This window comes from Erpetoichthys calabaricus, chromosome 4 (genome assembly GCF_900747795.2).
Source record: "Erpetoichthys calabaricus chromosome 4, fErpCal1.3, whole genome shotgun sequence".
Classification (NCBI taxonomy): Eukaryota; Metazoa; Chordata; class Cladistia; order Polypteriformes; family Polypteridae; genus Erpetoichthys; species Erpetoichthys calabaricus.
The window spans coordinates 191,858,331-191,875,217 of NC_041397.2; the positions used below are offsets into that span (position 1 = coordinate 191,858,331).

The window sequence follows — 16,887 nt, forward strand, 5'->3', positions numbered from 1 at the left end:
TATTTTCTGTCAAAATAAAAACAAGACCTGATTATTAATGTTACTTTTTCTTTTGCCTGTATTCTAATAGTTATTTTCAGTGTCGTAGTCTACATAAGAAACTTCCCTGCCACTCATCTGCCCGCTTCACCAATTCTAGCACATCGAAGACAGATGGTGACAGTGAGGTCAGCGCAGGCGTCAGCCGTGCCTTCCAGACTCGTCATTTGGTTGGCTGCTCAGCACAGGAGGCGGGTGTAGAGGCGTGGATAAGGAACTAGACGCGTCAATGTCAAAACCCCCCGCGCCGTATATTGTGCACCGCATATATGCTGTAGTTGTAGTGTTTGAGTACTGCTACATCTTGGATATTTCAGAATTCATCCAAAAGCACCTCACGCCGCGTGACTCACAACCTGTTACTATTGATCCATCCTCCAGGTACGTGTAGTGCATGTTTAACGTCGGAAGGTAGTTTTCCCCTTATTAAAGCTATTGTACTATTTGATAAACAAAGGCATTTCTCGCTTTGCCTGCTGAAAGTGCACAGTCCTTGCGGGATGGGCATAAAAGTGATTTTCGTTTTAAAGTAGCTCCCGTTTATTTGCCGAATGTGGTATTTTTGTGCCAAGCAGCTATTTGTATTAATATTATACATCTGGTACTTACTTTACTTTATGATAGGCCTAAGAAAGCCTCATCGCTGATTTGGCACAACTTGCCAACTTGCCAGGTCATAAAATCTTATCATTTTTGTACACATTAACAGTCACGGCATAGAAAAGTTGTTTGATCATTTTAGGGGAAATGAGTGTGGAATTAAACTTTTTTTTCTCTATTTCAGGCACAATGAATACTTTGCACAATCCAAGAATGGTCACCTTGTACAGGACAGCGGGCAACAGTGTGATGAAAATGCTTTCTAGTAATGTAGCCGTTCCAACTGTGGGACCTGTCAGGTTATGCAGTTCTGGCATGGGTCCCTCCAACAGTAATCGAGGATTCACCAAGAAAAGAGGATATGACATTACCAGAAATCCACACCTCAATAAGGTGAAGTTATTATTATGATTATATACTATACACATTAAAAAATAACTTTGGTCTATATTTCTTTTATACTGGCTGACAGGTTTTATACTATAAAAGTAATTTGAATAAAAGAGCCAACTTTGCCACAGGCGATGAATGTGAGCATGATAAATCAGATATGAAAATGTTGGAGGTGTTTGTGTCTGTGTCATTTGACCTTTTGAGGTTAATCCAACAATCAAAATAATCTGTAGAATTTCACACATAAATCAGTACTTATCAGTATTAGTTTCTTTTATGCAGTATACAATGATAAGCTTTTCTTATCAATGATATAAACCATCTTTGATTATAGGCATTTAACTGATATATTGTAAAGTGCTGGACGGTGGGTAATGTTGCAGCAATCTACACTCTCATGAAATGTATAACCATTTACAATATTGTGAAGTGATGGAAATGGTATTCATGCCTATGCCTAAAATAGTATGACTGACCCTATTTTTGCTTTGATCTGTGAGAACAGCCTCTTCACTGCCCCAAAACAGTCTTTTAGTATAATAATACTAATGATAGTAATAGTAAGTATGAACATACTGCAACTTTATCCAAAGGAAATAGAGTTTTTTCCATAAGATCTGGGACATGCCTCCATTTAATGAACCCGCTTATTACAATTCAGTGTTGCAGAAAGCAGCGTTGGGTGCAAGGCAGGAAACAACCACGAGTGAAGTGCCATTACATTACAGGGCACCCTCACAAACACAGTGATGTTCACTTATACTGGGCCCACTGTCAGATTTTAATTTCAGCTGTATAGTCAAGCAGCACTGATTTGAGAGGAAAGATAAATATAATGCTAAATACAGAATGTCACCTCTTATTGTTGATTATGTCAGTGGATATAAGCTTTAACATTACTACATTCCAACATATTTCCATCTCAATAATAAAGTGTGACATTTGGATTTCAAGTATTTCTTAAATAGTCATGTGTTTCCTGTTGCATTTATTGCATCCAAGTAGTGATGTGATAAAGTGTGAATGTTTATGGTTTCATATAGCCTTTAGAAACAAAAGGCCTAGACCACCATGAAGAAAGAAAAGCAAAAACATGTTTTAAGTACATAACACAACTGAAAAATGTGCTAATTATGACAACTCATTATTTATTATTTAATAAAGTCTTTTAGTGTTGTTTTGTGTATCAATTTCCTTGTCTCCTTCTAGACCAGCATTTCCCAAACTATGGGTCGCGACCCACTGGTGGGTCGCGAGCGAATATTGAGTGGGCCCTGAAACATAAGACGATATTCCGACCGATCGGGCTAACAGCCGGACGTCTTTTGTTTTTGTGACATTCTTTATCGCCTTGTGTTGTGTTCGTTAGCGTACGCCCTTATAATCTTTTTAAAAACAATTATCAACGTTTGAATATAGTAATGGAAAAGTGGTTGAAACGGATAGCAAAAACTACATCGCCGCCGCCGGTTGATTGTGATGAAAAGACAGAAGATGTTCTTATAAATGACAAAAGTGGCACTGAGGCTGACTTCCAAGCTCCCTCAACGAGTTCGCATGAATCGAAACGACGGAAAGTTGTAAGAAAATATGACCCTGAATATCTAAAACTAGGATTCACTTGGAATCATGATACGATAGATCCGCGTCCTCAATGCGTGATTTGCTACGAAATATTAGCGAACGAAAGTATGCGCCCAAGTAAGTTGACGCGTCATATAGAAACGAAGCATTCCCATTTTACGAATAAGCCAGATTTTTTTCAAAGAAAATTGTTGGATATGAAATCTTCAAAAAATATTGTTTCACATTTCATTAATAGTAATGAAAATGCTGTATATGCCTCGTACCTCATTAGCTTAAGGATCGCCAGAGCAGGAAAGCCTCATACCATTGGCGAAGATTTAGTGTTACCATCGATTAAAGATGCTGTTGGAGCGATGTTTGGAGAAAAAGAAGTAAAGGAAATCGAGCGCATACCACTGTCCAATAATACTGTTGCACGACGAATCGACGAAATGGCTGAATGGGCAGAGGACGAATTAATCCGGAGGGTAGTTTGTAGTAAATATTATACGCTACAACTAGATGAGTCTACTGATGTGCAAGGCCTATCTCAACTACTTGTTTTTGTGCGTTATATATGGCAAAACGACGCGCATGAAGATATCTTGTTCTGCAAGCCAATTAGTCGTGGAACGGCCGAGGAAATTTTCAATGTAATTAATTCCTATATAAAAGAGAAAGGTTTACAGTGGAAGAACTGTTTCGGTATATGCACTGACGGTGCGCGGGCTATGTGCGGGAAAAATAGCAGTGTCGTTACAAGAGTTCTTAAACAAAGCCCCTGTGCTTTGTGGACACACTGTAGCCTTCACAGAGAAGCACTGGTTTCAAAAGCATTACCTAATGATTTCAAAACAGTACTAAATACAGCTGTGAAAATTGTAAATTATATTAAAACAAAACCCTTACAAGCACGTTTATTTCAAAAGCTGTGTGAAGAAATGGGTAGTCTTCATACATCTCTTCTTCTGCATACGGAGGTACGTTGGTTATCCAGGGGAAAGTACTGACACGATTAGTGGATTTACGCAATGAAGTTACAATTTACTTGGAAGGAAAAACTGAATATATTGAATCTCTACTGGACAAAGAATTCATTCTCAAGCTCACATACTTGGCAGATATTTTTTCGAAATTAAACGAACTCAATTTGTATTTGCAAGGTTCAAACGAATCAGACATTTTTGCAGTCCACGATAGAATTCGGGCGTTTATGAAAAAGCTTATGTTGTGGAGAAGTTGTATTGAGGATGGCAAGTATGATTGTTTTGAAACTCTTGAAACTTTTATTATAGAAAACCAAGTGCAGCCAAAGACGAACGTACTGTCTGCAATTTCCACTCATTTATCATTGTTAAAAAATAACTTTGATGCCTATTTCGGGGAAGAGATGAAAAAGCTCGACTCGTTGAATTGGATTTGTAACCCATTTCAAGACCGCCTACCAAGTAGTATGTCAACAAAAGCAAGTGAAGAACTCTGATTTATCAGAAGATACGTCACTGAAAAATAGTTTCAATCGCAAGCAGTTAACGAAATTCTGGCTCTCAGTTGCTGGGAAATATCCTTGCCTGTTTGATGAAGCTATAAAAGTCCTCCTCCCCTTCAGTACCTCATATCTATGTGAGGCCGGATTTTCGGCTATGATCAGCATTAAAACTACCGAAATAAATTGGACGTATCAAACTCACTGCGATTAAAAGTAACTAAAATTGAAGTTGATGCTAAAGCTGTAATGACAAAAAATAGGAAACAAATACACCCTTCTCATTGAAATAACAGTCCTTGTAGGTATTTAAGTAATAAAAAATTGTAACTTAAAGTTGTTTTTTTTTCTTATTTGAAAAGTCCTTCATTCATATTGGTGACGCTTAAATTTCCATAGTGACTGTTTGTGAGCTAAAGTACAATATATGTTGTCTGTGATGATAACAAATTAATGTCAAATGAAAAAAATACTTTAAACAAAATAAACAGCCCGAACAAATAAGACACCATTAAGTAGTTCCGCGACTCGCTACTAGGGAATCTGAGCGTTACCAATATTTTATGCCCCCTTTTTAAGACGGCTAAGAGGTGGGTCCCGAATTTGGCAGTTTTTGTTAGGTGGGTCGGAGCCCAGTCAACTTTGGGAACCACTGTTCTAGACCATTGATCCACTAATTCCCAGCAGTTGCATTGTGGCCATTTTGTCCCCTTGTCTTACAGCGCTATCTCTCTCTCTGTCATCATATAACTGTATTTTTAATTTCATTGCTGTAATCATTTCCTGACTGACAGAAATCACTTTGTAGTTATTGTTATTCACAATTTTCAGCTATTTAAATCCACAAAACATTATTTTTGTCTTATTTCAAATATTTCATTTTTAAAACATTACACTAATGTCAGCAGTATAGCGACAGCATTTTCTCTATACATTAACTTTCTTCTAGGCGTCTTTGTACCATTATGACAATATGTCTGTGCCATGAATTAAATGTTTTCAAGTGTCAGCATTTTGTTCAGTACAAAGTCCATGTATCAAACTCCATTTGTTTAAGCAATAATTATGATGCATTGCATACTCTTTTATTTGTTGGTGCCATATTATATATATGTTATATATGTTAATATATACTGTAAATTTAATTGTGCACTTTGTCCATCCCAGCCTATGACTAAATTCATTTTTGCGACCTACACATCTAAGTTTGCTTAAAGCAGAAGAATGTTTTTATTATTGTATGATGTGACTACAAAAAGCCTAATTTTTCAATAAAGTATAAAGGGTTATTCAAATTAAGTGTTAAATATAAGTCCAGTTTTTGGATATAACAGCTCTTTTGCAAAACCTTTGAAAAACATCATCTAAAACATTTCAATATATATTTTTATTTGCATTATAACTCATCTTTATTTTGTTGTCAACTTGGGGGCTTCGCCCCCTGCTTGCTTCACCCGCTAACCCCCCGGCCTGCGCTGTGCGCCAGCCACTTCGCATCTCTGCCACTTGTGTATGTGGATTTCACTTTCAACAAACAACAAATCTTTTAATTCTCGTGTATATGCCTCTTCATTGGGAAGAAACACTACTTTTCCCTGATGGCAGCGCGAATTAGATGATCTACAAGTCTCCGACTTAAAGTTTAAATCCAAACAATATATTAATGTCTTTTTGCTGTTTCGTTATTTCACAGAGTAATAATTTCCGTTTGTTTGCGCTAATGCGATCTTTACTATAATTTTTTTTGAGACTTTTGAATTTTAGTACTTTCATATCTCTGCATGTGTATCATGCCAATATTTCTGAATTCTTTACAGCGTTCTGCTTTGTCATCTACTCTTTGTCTTTTATTTCCAGCCCCGGGTATGGTTAAATCTCTTGGCACAAAGTCTCGTCTCGTGGAACGCTAAAATATCTCTCTGAAAAAGTCACGTCTCATCCCGGGATTTTTTTATATAATAGATATAGTTTGCAATTTTTCTAGCTGCTCAACTCCAATTCATTATTAACTTCAAGTTCATTGAATTTGTTTTCATAAAAATCAGTAGGTATGTTTTAAAACCAAAACCTTACATAATATAAATTTGATAAAGTCACAATATTCAACCTTGATCCCTCAAAGGAGTGCCATAATGCAATATCAGCCTATTAAATGAAATCATTGAAAAATAACTAATTAGTTGTAAGCCTTTTTTGGGTTACAAGCATATTTTGGTTCTAAATAGTTAAGCCAACTTAGCACCCTTCATTTGAATATGTCTTTAGGCCAGATACAAAAAAATACAAATAACCATACATATAAGAAGGCCAATAAGCCCAGAGTGAATCCCTAGGGTTACTTGATGTAGCATGCTCAACTTCAAGCCCTTCTGATCATTTTTGTTGAAGACACCTTTTGGTTTACTCTTATCATAGGGGTGTAATATCCTGCACAAAATATGGTCAAAAGGGCCTAAAAATGAGGGTTTTAGGGACTAGAGGTCATAAAATAGGGTGAAACCCCAGAAGGCTTGATGGTTTTTCATAGTTACATATCTAGATGAATCCAACGGTGTATAATATGTGAGGTTTTCTTGTATCGGTGAATCAGGAGACACCTTACAAAATAAAATTCAAAGTGTTAGTAAGTATTGTAATTCTTAAGAGGACAAAATAATTTTAGTTATCTAACTAGATTCCTAACATGCTTAACTGCCAATATTAATATTAAACTACAGTAATCCCTCGCTATATCGCGCTTCGCCTTTCGCGGCTTCACTCCATCGCGGATTTTATATGTAAGCATATTTAAATATATATCGCGGATTTTTCGCTGCTTCGCGGGTTTCTGCGGACAATGGGTCTTTTAATTTCTGGTACATGCTTCCTCAGTTGGTTTGCCCAGTTGATTTCATACAAGGGATGCTATTGGCAGATGGCTGAGAAGCTACCCAACTTACTTTCTCTCTCTCTCTCTTGCGCTGACGTAGGGGGGTGGGAGCAGAAGGGCTGTTCACACACCTAGACGATACGGACGCTCGTCTAAAAATGCTGAAATATTATCTTCACGTTGCTATCTTTTGTGCAGCTGCAGCTGCTTCCTGAAACGACATGCTGAACGGTGCTTCGCATACTTAAAAGCACGAAGGGCACGTATTGATTTTTTTATCTGTCCCTCTCTCTATCTCTCTCTCTGCTCCTGACGGAGGGGGTGTGAGCTGCCCCCTTCAACAGCTTTGTGCCGTGGTGCTTCGCATACTTAAAAGCCAAATAGCGCTATTGATTTGTTTGCTCCTTTGAAGAGGAAGATATGTTTGCATTCTTTTAATTGTGAGACTGAACTGTCATCTCCGTCTTGTCATGGAGCACAGTTTAAACTATTGAAAAAGAGACAAATGTTTGTTTGCAGTGTTTGAGTAACGTTCCTGTCTCTCTACAACCTCCTGTGTTTCTGCGCAAATCTGTGACCCAAGCATGACAATATAAAAATAACCATATAAACATATGGTTTCTACTTCGCGGATTTTCTTATTTCGCGGGTGGCTCTGGAACGCAACCCCCGCGATGGAGGAGGGATTACTGTATTATGGATATTACAAAAAAACAGTTTTTTTTAATTTTCTTATCTTTTTACAGAATTAGGCTTACTAAAACAGTTACTGTATAGTCACATTGCATATTCTGTGTTAAACTCAATGTAAAGGCACAACAGTAAAGTATAATGTGGTAAAAAGATGGTGGTAAAAATGTTTGAAAAAAACCTGGAAATGGGTTAATTTAATAAAAGGTGTTAAAGGTGTTAAAACCTTTGCCTTTTGCCATCCTTTGCCTTTTTCAGTACAGTATATTAAAGCACCAATGTGGTGTGAAGCTTATCTGGATTTAGTATTTTGTAATAATCCGGACAGAATTGAGGGGGTAGAGGTGATTGAAACACTAGGGTCAAATGATCATAATATAATATAATACAGTTCTCAGTGTTTTGTAAGAGTGCAGATGTGAAGACTAAAATTGTTAAGTTTATCTTTGGTAGGGCAAATGTTGAGCAGATGCGGCAAAGTCTAAGGATGATGGACTGGGATAAACTTTTAAGACAGTTGAGGAGCAATGGAACAGGTTTAAAAATGTTTTACATGTAATGCAGAACAGATACATACCTAAATTTGGAATAAATGAGAAATTACAAAAAAACTCCGCAGTGGGTTAATAAAGAATTAAAAAAGAAGCTGCAAAGGAAAAAAACAACTCTATAATTCATACAAGACTAATAACTCCAAAGTGAATTTTACAGCTTATGAGAACATGAGGGCAACCATAAAGAAAGATATTAGAGAGGCTAAAAGCCAGTGGGAGAGGAATATATCAGATAAGGCAAAAGATGACCCTAAGAGATTCTTTCAGTATTTTAGTAGTAAAAGAACAGTCAAGGAGGAGGTGAAGTGCATCAGAAATAGTAAAGGGGAATGAAAAAATACAGACAGTGAAATAGTGGATGCTCTTAACTCACAAGTGAGGAAGTGGATATCCTCCCAGTGGTAAATGGGTCTACTGAGGAGGTCCTGCATGATTTAGGAATTGTAGAGGGAGAAGTGCTGCTCAGATTAAATAGGCTGAAATCAAACAAATCACCAGGACCAGATAATATTTACCCTCAAGTTCTTAAGGAGGCTAGCGAGAACATGTATAAACCCTTGACGCATATTTTTAGGAAGCCATTGTGCACTGGGGAGATTCCGAAGGACTGGAAAATGGCAAATATTATCCTGCTGTATAAAAAGGGTGACCGGGTAGATCCAAGCAACTATTGGCCAGTAAGCTTAACATGCATCACAGGAAAATTAATGGAAGGAATTATTAAGTATACGATTATTCAGCACATGGCAAGTACAGGAGTTTTTCTGAACAGTCAGCATGGGTTCAGAAGTGGGAGGTCATGTTTTACTAACATGTTGGAATTCTATGAGGAAGCAACAAAAGGATATGATCAAAGTTGGAGCATATGATACTTTGTATCTTGACTTTCAGAACACCTTTGATAAGGTGTGACATGAGAGGTTGGACATCAAACTAAAAGAAGTGGGAGTACAGGTGATGTTTATAAATGGGAGCAGAACTGGTTCAGACACAGGAAGCAAAGGTTGATAGTGCAAGGAACCAAATCAGAATTGGCTGATGTTAAAAGTGGTTTTACACAGGCGTCAGTGCTAGGTCCGCTGCTATTTTCAATATATATAAATGATTTAGATAGGAATATAAGTAACAAGCTGGTTAGGTTTGCAGATGATACCAAAATAGGTGGATTGGCAGATAATTTGGAATCCGTTAAATCATTACAGAAAGACTTGCAGGGGTGTGGAAATCAAAATTTTTTCTACTTGTCCACGGACAAGTAAACTTAGAAAATCCACTTGTCCGCCAGTTAAACTCACTTGTCCATAAACAAATAACAAAAGTGAAAAATAGTTTATTTTTTCTGATCTCTTTTATTGATACCAAAACTGCCTTCCATTTTAAAACTGAAAAAAGTTCTTTCAGGGAGCAGTATTTTGCCATCTTGCTCTAGAACATTTTATAAAAGATTCCCTTATCATTTTAACTCAATACAGTAATAAACAATGCCTTCATTATAGCTACACTAGTTCTGTTTCACATACTACAGTTACAGTGAAGATTTTTATAGATATTTCATAACCTTTGGAAACCGTTAGAATGTTTTCTTCTTTATTTTTAATAAACTGACAGCGCGAAACCAACTTGTTTTATATGAAATATTCGCTAATCAAACACGATCTATTGACAGCTCATCAAAATTGATGTTGTCACGCAATAAATTTCTTAACTCCTCAATATATCACAACCTACACAAAATTGCAAATTTCAGGAAAGATTAACTGCCTAACAAGCTTTGTTATGTGGTGAAAACAATTGTATTGTAAGTAAAATGACTGCATTTTTATGTAGAAACAATGAATTTTATCAATCTTCTTCTATAATACGCTACCGTGGCTGTTCATTTGTCTGTCCAGGATTTTAAATCACCTGTAGCTCGCAAACCATTTCACCTTTTGACTTGAAATTTGGTACACATACAGTATACTACGTGATGTCTACTATCCGTTTTCGGGGTGATGATTTGTATTACTCTTTATTTTTATTTTATTTTATTGTTGAATCAACTCTCGGCAGTGCGCAGCAGGGCGGCGCATGCGTATGGGAGCCGTTCTCATTCCCCACCACCTTCGCTAATCATTCTTGAGGCAGATTGAAGACTTAAGTGCCAGTTTAAGTGAAAAATGAAAGAAAACGTACTAAGTAATTGCAACACAAAAACTAACTTAATCAGTTTTAACGTGAAAAAATGCCAACGAAAGAAGAGAAGCAGCGGGCCGCTACAGTGGAGAAAAGAAGAGCTGCTCAGGAAGCAGCAAGCGCATCAACCTCTGAGCAAATGAATGCTAAACATGCAGAGAAAGAGGATGAAACTAGGAATACTCAAGTCAAGTGTATTTATTCACTGCATGTTATCGTGCAGTACGCCGTTACTGGTAATATATAAAAGTTATTGATTATAATGAAAAATCATCAGATTACATCGTAATGTCGGCATGAAAAAAATGACCGCATCTCCAAGCGTGTATGTATTAGGGTAAAATACTTATGTAAGACCGTAAGAGTGCTTCCCCTTTGAAAAATCAGCCGTCATTTTGTAAACAATATTGAAGACCAATTTGAGACATGAAGAACATGCCTAAGTAGACGGTTTCCGCACAAAGTACATACCCAAATGTTTAAAATGTGAAAGTAGTGGTAAAATGTGCCCTGCACAGCACATATATTTTTCTCTAGAAAATTGCACTTGACCGCGTACAACTGAAACAGAAAAACACACTTGTCCGACGGTCAATTTACCTGTGTTGGACGAGTCGGGCGTTGGATTTCCGCACCCCTGACTTGGACAGCATATAGGCTTTGGCAGATTTGTGGCACATGAAATTTATGTCAGTAAATGTAAAGTATTACACATAGGAAGTAAAAATGTTAGGTTTGAATTCTCAATGGGAAGTCTGGAAATCGAGAGTACACCTTATGAGAAGGATTTAGGAGTCATAGTAGACTCTATGCTATCAACTTTCAGACAGTGTTTAGAAGCCATTAAGAAGGCAAATAGAATGTTAGGTTATATAGCATGATGTGTGGAGTACAAGTCCAAGGAGGTTATGCTCAAGCTTTATAATGCACTGGTGAGGCCTCATCTGGAGTACTGTGCACAGTTTTGGTCTCCAGGCTACAAGTTGGAAGTTTTTCTTTACACACAGAACCATAGACACTTGGAATAAGCTGCCAAGTAGCTTGGTAGACAGTAAGTCCTTAGGAACTTTCAAAACTAGACTTGATGTTTTTTTTAGAAGAATTAAGTGGATTGGACTGGTGAGCTTTATTCGGCTGAATGGCCCGTTCTTGTCTAGATTGTTCTAATGTGCTAATGTTATGTTTCATGAATGTAGCATGTTATTGTCTCATGGACTGTTTTAACTGGTAATGCCGTCTGATTTCAAAGTCATGCAATGTTGATTCTATCAAGTTAGATGGAATACTCATCCAAATATGAACCTGCTTAATTGCAGACCAGAGGCTATCCCAGTAGGACTGGGCTCAAAGCCTGAACCAACCAGTTAATCTCAGTACACACTTGTATATAAGCCCACACTCACCAGTACATGGCTGCTGATTTAAAGATGCCAGTTAACCTAAAATATACATCTTTGGGATACAAGAGAAAACTGGACTACCCAGAGAAAAGATCGGATTAACGATTTAGCAGTCATTTCCAAAGCTAATGTGCAGTGATCAATGGGATCAGTTTAACTCTATGGAAGTTTACAATCTTGATAATCTCAGACCCAGTTCATGGTCAGAAAGGATGCTTATTGTAATTCAGAAACATTTTCAATGACTACAGTTTTTGGTCCGATTGTTTACCATTATTTCATACAATTGCATAGACAGGTTTTAAACATTGAAATAAATGACAAACTCTAAGCTACACACTCTGTTGTTAGTAATGAGCCTGTTGCGTGCAGTTACCTCTGCAAATACATAACTTATCTGTGTCATAAAATATTCTGTATTCAAGAAACGTTTATCTGTGATTTACAGATATTGGGTTCAGCACATTCAGTTTTATAAAACACTTTTTATGAAAAGCTTTACTGGAATAATGATGAAAGTGGTTGTATGGTTACAGGGAACTTTGACACGTTTTATTGCAGTGATTTCAGAGGAAACAACGGCAGCACTGGCAGTATGAGTCTGGGTGTGTACATGAAGATTATCTACAATGTACCGTCTCCCCTGTCTAGATATGTTCCTGCTTTGCACTTATATTACTATATTTTATAGATATTACTAGGCTCTCCACCACTGTGTGATTTTATTAAGAGGGGTTCTAAATAAAGAGATGAATGAATCAGTTATAAATGCATGAAACTTTAACATTACAAAAGTATTACTTACTATAATGCTAAGGTCTCTCCCCTTATACAGAATAAAATGACTCTTTGATAAACTGATTGAAAAGTTATTGAATGGAAAAAAAATAACAAACTATACTTTATGTTAAACCTGTGCTATTCCTTTACATTTCTCTATATTGTTAAATTCAACAACAGCTACATGATTTTTCCTCGTTAACAACTGAATCTCTTTGGCTTGGCCAACTGTATACTTGTGCCACGATTGTGTGTGCGGAGGGAAAGAAAAAACTTACTGTCAACATTCTAAAGACAATAAGGACTAGCACTGGACTGATGTCTGGCCTGTAAAAGAATATGTACTTTAAAATCACTTGTAGTTTTTGACACCCAAATAAAAGTGCATCAGTCTTGTCTGCTTGTTATTCTGACTAATCATGGTGCCAGAGACTGCAGAAGTGTTACATGTTAATGAGCACATGCAAGTAAGAATTTCACTGTGCTCTATACACATGACAATAATGACCCAATAAACCTATTAAGGTTGCAGATCAATTGGTTATCATTATCACACTAGAGACGATTTTTCACATCAAATGTGAGTAGGATCAAGATGGGCAAAATATCAGAATTCTCCAAAATCCCACTTGTTGTTCCTGTACGCCTAATCAGGTATTAAAAATAGATGAACAAGAATGTTTATGTGCATGTTTTTATTTTTTCATCCATCCATAATTTTTTAAATTCACTAAATTCAGTTTATGATCATAGGAGCCAGGGTCCCTCAAGTCAATTACATTATCTACTGCCTAATGATTTTCCTTTTTCTGATATCCATATTTTTGAATATTAGCATGTGTCATCTGGCATATGGATTTTTGCTGTAATATTTTTTTTTCCAAGAGTCTTTCATGAAGATACAAGTAGTATTACAAATACATACTTTGTTTACGGTTAAACAATAGTTGTACAGGGTTGCAGTGGTTATCTCTGTTGCCTCACAGCTGCAGAGTTCTGGGTTTCATTCCCAGGCATTATGTAGTGGAATATTCCAACTTGAGCTGACCCTCTAATGTACTCATTTCTAATCCTATCCATCCTCGTCACATTCAATGTGCTTTGCTTGTATGTAAATATGTATATTTGTTTTTAAACAAAAAACTAATTCATCATGATAGATATAATAAGTTAAGATTAATTATAATCAAAACATGGTTTTATCCCACTTTGATAACACAGGCAACCCATATTCATGCAAAGTACTCTTTTATAATACATTTGCTGCTTTTGTTGTAAACTGTGAGGGTGGTATTATGTGCAGGAATGATGAGGACTTACTATCAAAGAAATTCATTGCTCCATTTTTTTTATAATGGTTGAATTTAAACATTAATGTTTAAACATTGTTTGATAAATGTGTAAACTTTATAAACTCATATGTATTTAGTAAATTAATTTCACTTATTTATGGATATATTGCTATGACTTGTACAGTATTTTATATACTTATTTATCAAAATAAGTGATATTTACAGTGCCTGGAAAAAGTATTCATCTCCCTCAGTGTTTGTCCTGTTTTGATGTTACAATCTGGAATTAAAATGGATTTTGGTGGGTTAGCACCATTTGATTTGCACACCATGCTTTACACCTTGAAGGTGCAAAATATTTGTTATTGTGACACAAACAATAGTTAAGACAAAGGAAATCATGAGTGTGCATAGGTATTCACCCCCCAAAGTCAATACTTTGTAGAGCCACCTTTTGCTGCAATTACAGCTGCAAGTTTCTTGGGGAATGTCTTTATTAGCTTAGCACATCTAGCCAAAGGGATTTTTGCCCATTCCTCAAGGCAAAACTGGTCAAACTCCTTACATGGGTTCCATTGGTATACAGCAAATCATCAAGTCATGCCACATATTCTCAATTGGATTGAGGTCTGGGATTTGACTAGGCCACTAGGCCATTCCAAGGCTTTTAAATGTTTCCCTTTAAACCAGTCCATTGTATCTTTAATATTATGTTTAGAGTCATTTTCCTGCTGGAAGGTGAACTTTTGTCCCAATCTCAAATCTCTGGCAGGTTGAAATGGGTTTTCCTCAAGAATTGCTCAGTATTTAGTGCCATTCATCTTTCCTTCAATCCTGAACAATTTTACTGTCCTTGCTGATGAAAAACATTCCCTCAGCATGATATGGCCACCACCATGCTTCACAGTAGAAATGGTGTTCTTGGGGTGATGGGAATTGTTGGGTTTGTACCACAAATGGCATTTCCTATGTGGTAGAAATCAACATATTAATTAAAAAAAAAAATTGAATCCTCTACATGGACAAGTCTGAAAAAACTTTTTCGAGTCAGAAATCAGGCAGGTGAAAAGTTGTCCATTGCATCTTTAATTATCTCTTACAACAAATGCTGAAATAGGAGCATTCATCACTGCTGACTGTTACAGAATGATCAAAAAAGTAAGAGTAGAGGTCCATTTAATAAACAACTGAATTTGAAAAACAGTGCTGAATTAATGCTTACATATCATACTCTGATTGGTTAAAAGACATGAAGTCCTTTAGCATAGAGCACAACCAGCCGAAAATAAAAGTCTTTCTCCATTATATCCTTGTTCTTCAATATCTCTTCAATTCATCTCATATTCTGTTATGAAAACTCTATACATGTGAACTAGCAAGTTTTACTAGGTGCATGAAAGAACATTATATCAGCCAGTTTCTTGAAAGATCCCCCTGGAACATTCTGCTTGTTTACTTGACCATTTCAGCCATCTTTTTATTACATTTCTAAAACAAATGTTTATATAGTTCAATGTGTTCTGCAAAACAAAATACTTTAGTTACCTCCATATTATTCTCTCAAACCCACTATGGCAAAAAAAGTTCAATTTTAGTCTCATCTGACCTTGGAACCTTTTTCCATGTGTTTATGGAGTACGCCACATGCTGTTGGGCAAACTCTTTTTTTTTTCTTTAAGCAGTGGCTTTTTTTCTGACCAGTTTTAATGTGATCTTGTGGATAGATACTCTCATATCCACTGTAGCTCCTTCAGTGTTGTCTTTGGAGTCTTTTTTGCATCTGTGATTAATGCCCTCCTGGAGTTTTGGTGGGTGGCATCTCCTGTCAGGTTTATAGCGGTGCCATATTCTTTCCATTTTGTTATAATGGATTTAATGGTGCTCCGTGGGATATTCAAAGTTGGGGATATTTTTTGTAACCCAGCGCTGATCTATAATTCTCCACAACAGTATCTCTGACCTGTTTGTAGTGCTCCTTGATCTTCATGTTGCTAGCTTAATGGTGTTGCAGACTAAAGGGCCTTTCATACCAGATCTATTTATACATCATGTGACACTTTGATTGCATACTGGTGGACCTTAATCAACTAATTATGTTACTACTTACATTAATTGGTTGGACCAGGTTTTACTTAGTGGTTTAACAAAGCAAAGGGGATGAATGCATATGCATTCACATCTTTTCAGTGTTTACTTGTATGTATGTATGTATGTATGTATGTATGTATGTATGTATGTATGTATGTATGTATGTATGTATGTATGTATGTATGTATGGGGAATCGAACCTCAGACGTTAGTGTTAGAGGCGAAGCCTCTTATGTTGCGCCACGGCGTGTGGTTCGTTTATTTGACAGCATGTAGATTGGGGTAATTACATTCATGGCATTCGTAGTCTGAATCACAATCTGATTGTATGGATGGTTACCTACCAGGTAACGCATGGCGTCCGAGGTTCGATTCCCCGAGAGGGGGTGCAGTGAGTGTGTACGCCTGATGAGCCCAGAATTAGGGCAAAACACGTGTCGCGTACTCTTTGCATTATTTGACAGTAAAACTTTGCTATATATATATATGGTTGAAATAGTTTACTGTCAAATAATAGTTTTACTGTCAAATAATGCAAAGAGTACGCGACACGTGTTTCGCCCTAATTCTGGGCTCATCAGGCGTACACACTCTACTGCACTTCCTCTCGGGAATCGAACCTCGGACGTCAGCGCCAGAGGCGAAGCCCCTAACGTTGCGCCACGGCGTGTGGTTCATTTATTTGACAGCATGTAGATCGGGGTAATTACATTCACGGCATTCGTAGTCTATGTCACAATCTGATTGTATGGATATATATATATATATATACACACACAGGGTGTTTTATTTTCATTCCACTTTGACATGGACTTTATTGTTATGTCCATTATGCCCATTGGGTGACAAAACAGGGCAAACACTGTAATACACTGTATATTGCCAATTTTGTTTTTTTTTTAAATTGGTTTCTTCATGTTTAAGTTTATCCATAAAAAGGAAGTGGTTTACAGTA

At 36.7% G+C, this 16,887-nt stretch overlaps 1 protein-coding gene across 1 annotated transcript in view; it reads left to right on the top strand.

Annotated features, from left to right (window-relative positions):
* The first annotated feature begins 252 nt into the window (after positions 1–252).
* The window catches only part of LOC114650457 (NADP-dependent malic enzyme, mitochondrial-like), a 150,947-nt gene continuing 134,312 nt past the window's right edge, over positions 253–16,887 (top strand). Inside the window, exons 1-2 of the mRNA XM_028800102.2 lie at positions 253–420; positions 824–1,032. Of these exons, the coding sequence (XP_028655935.2) occupies positions 829–1,032 (204 nt within the window). The 5' untranslated portion in view covers positions 253–420; positions 824–828. The remainder of the gene's footprint in view (positions 421–823; positions 1,033–16,887) is intronic.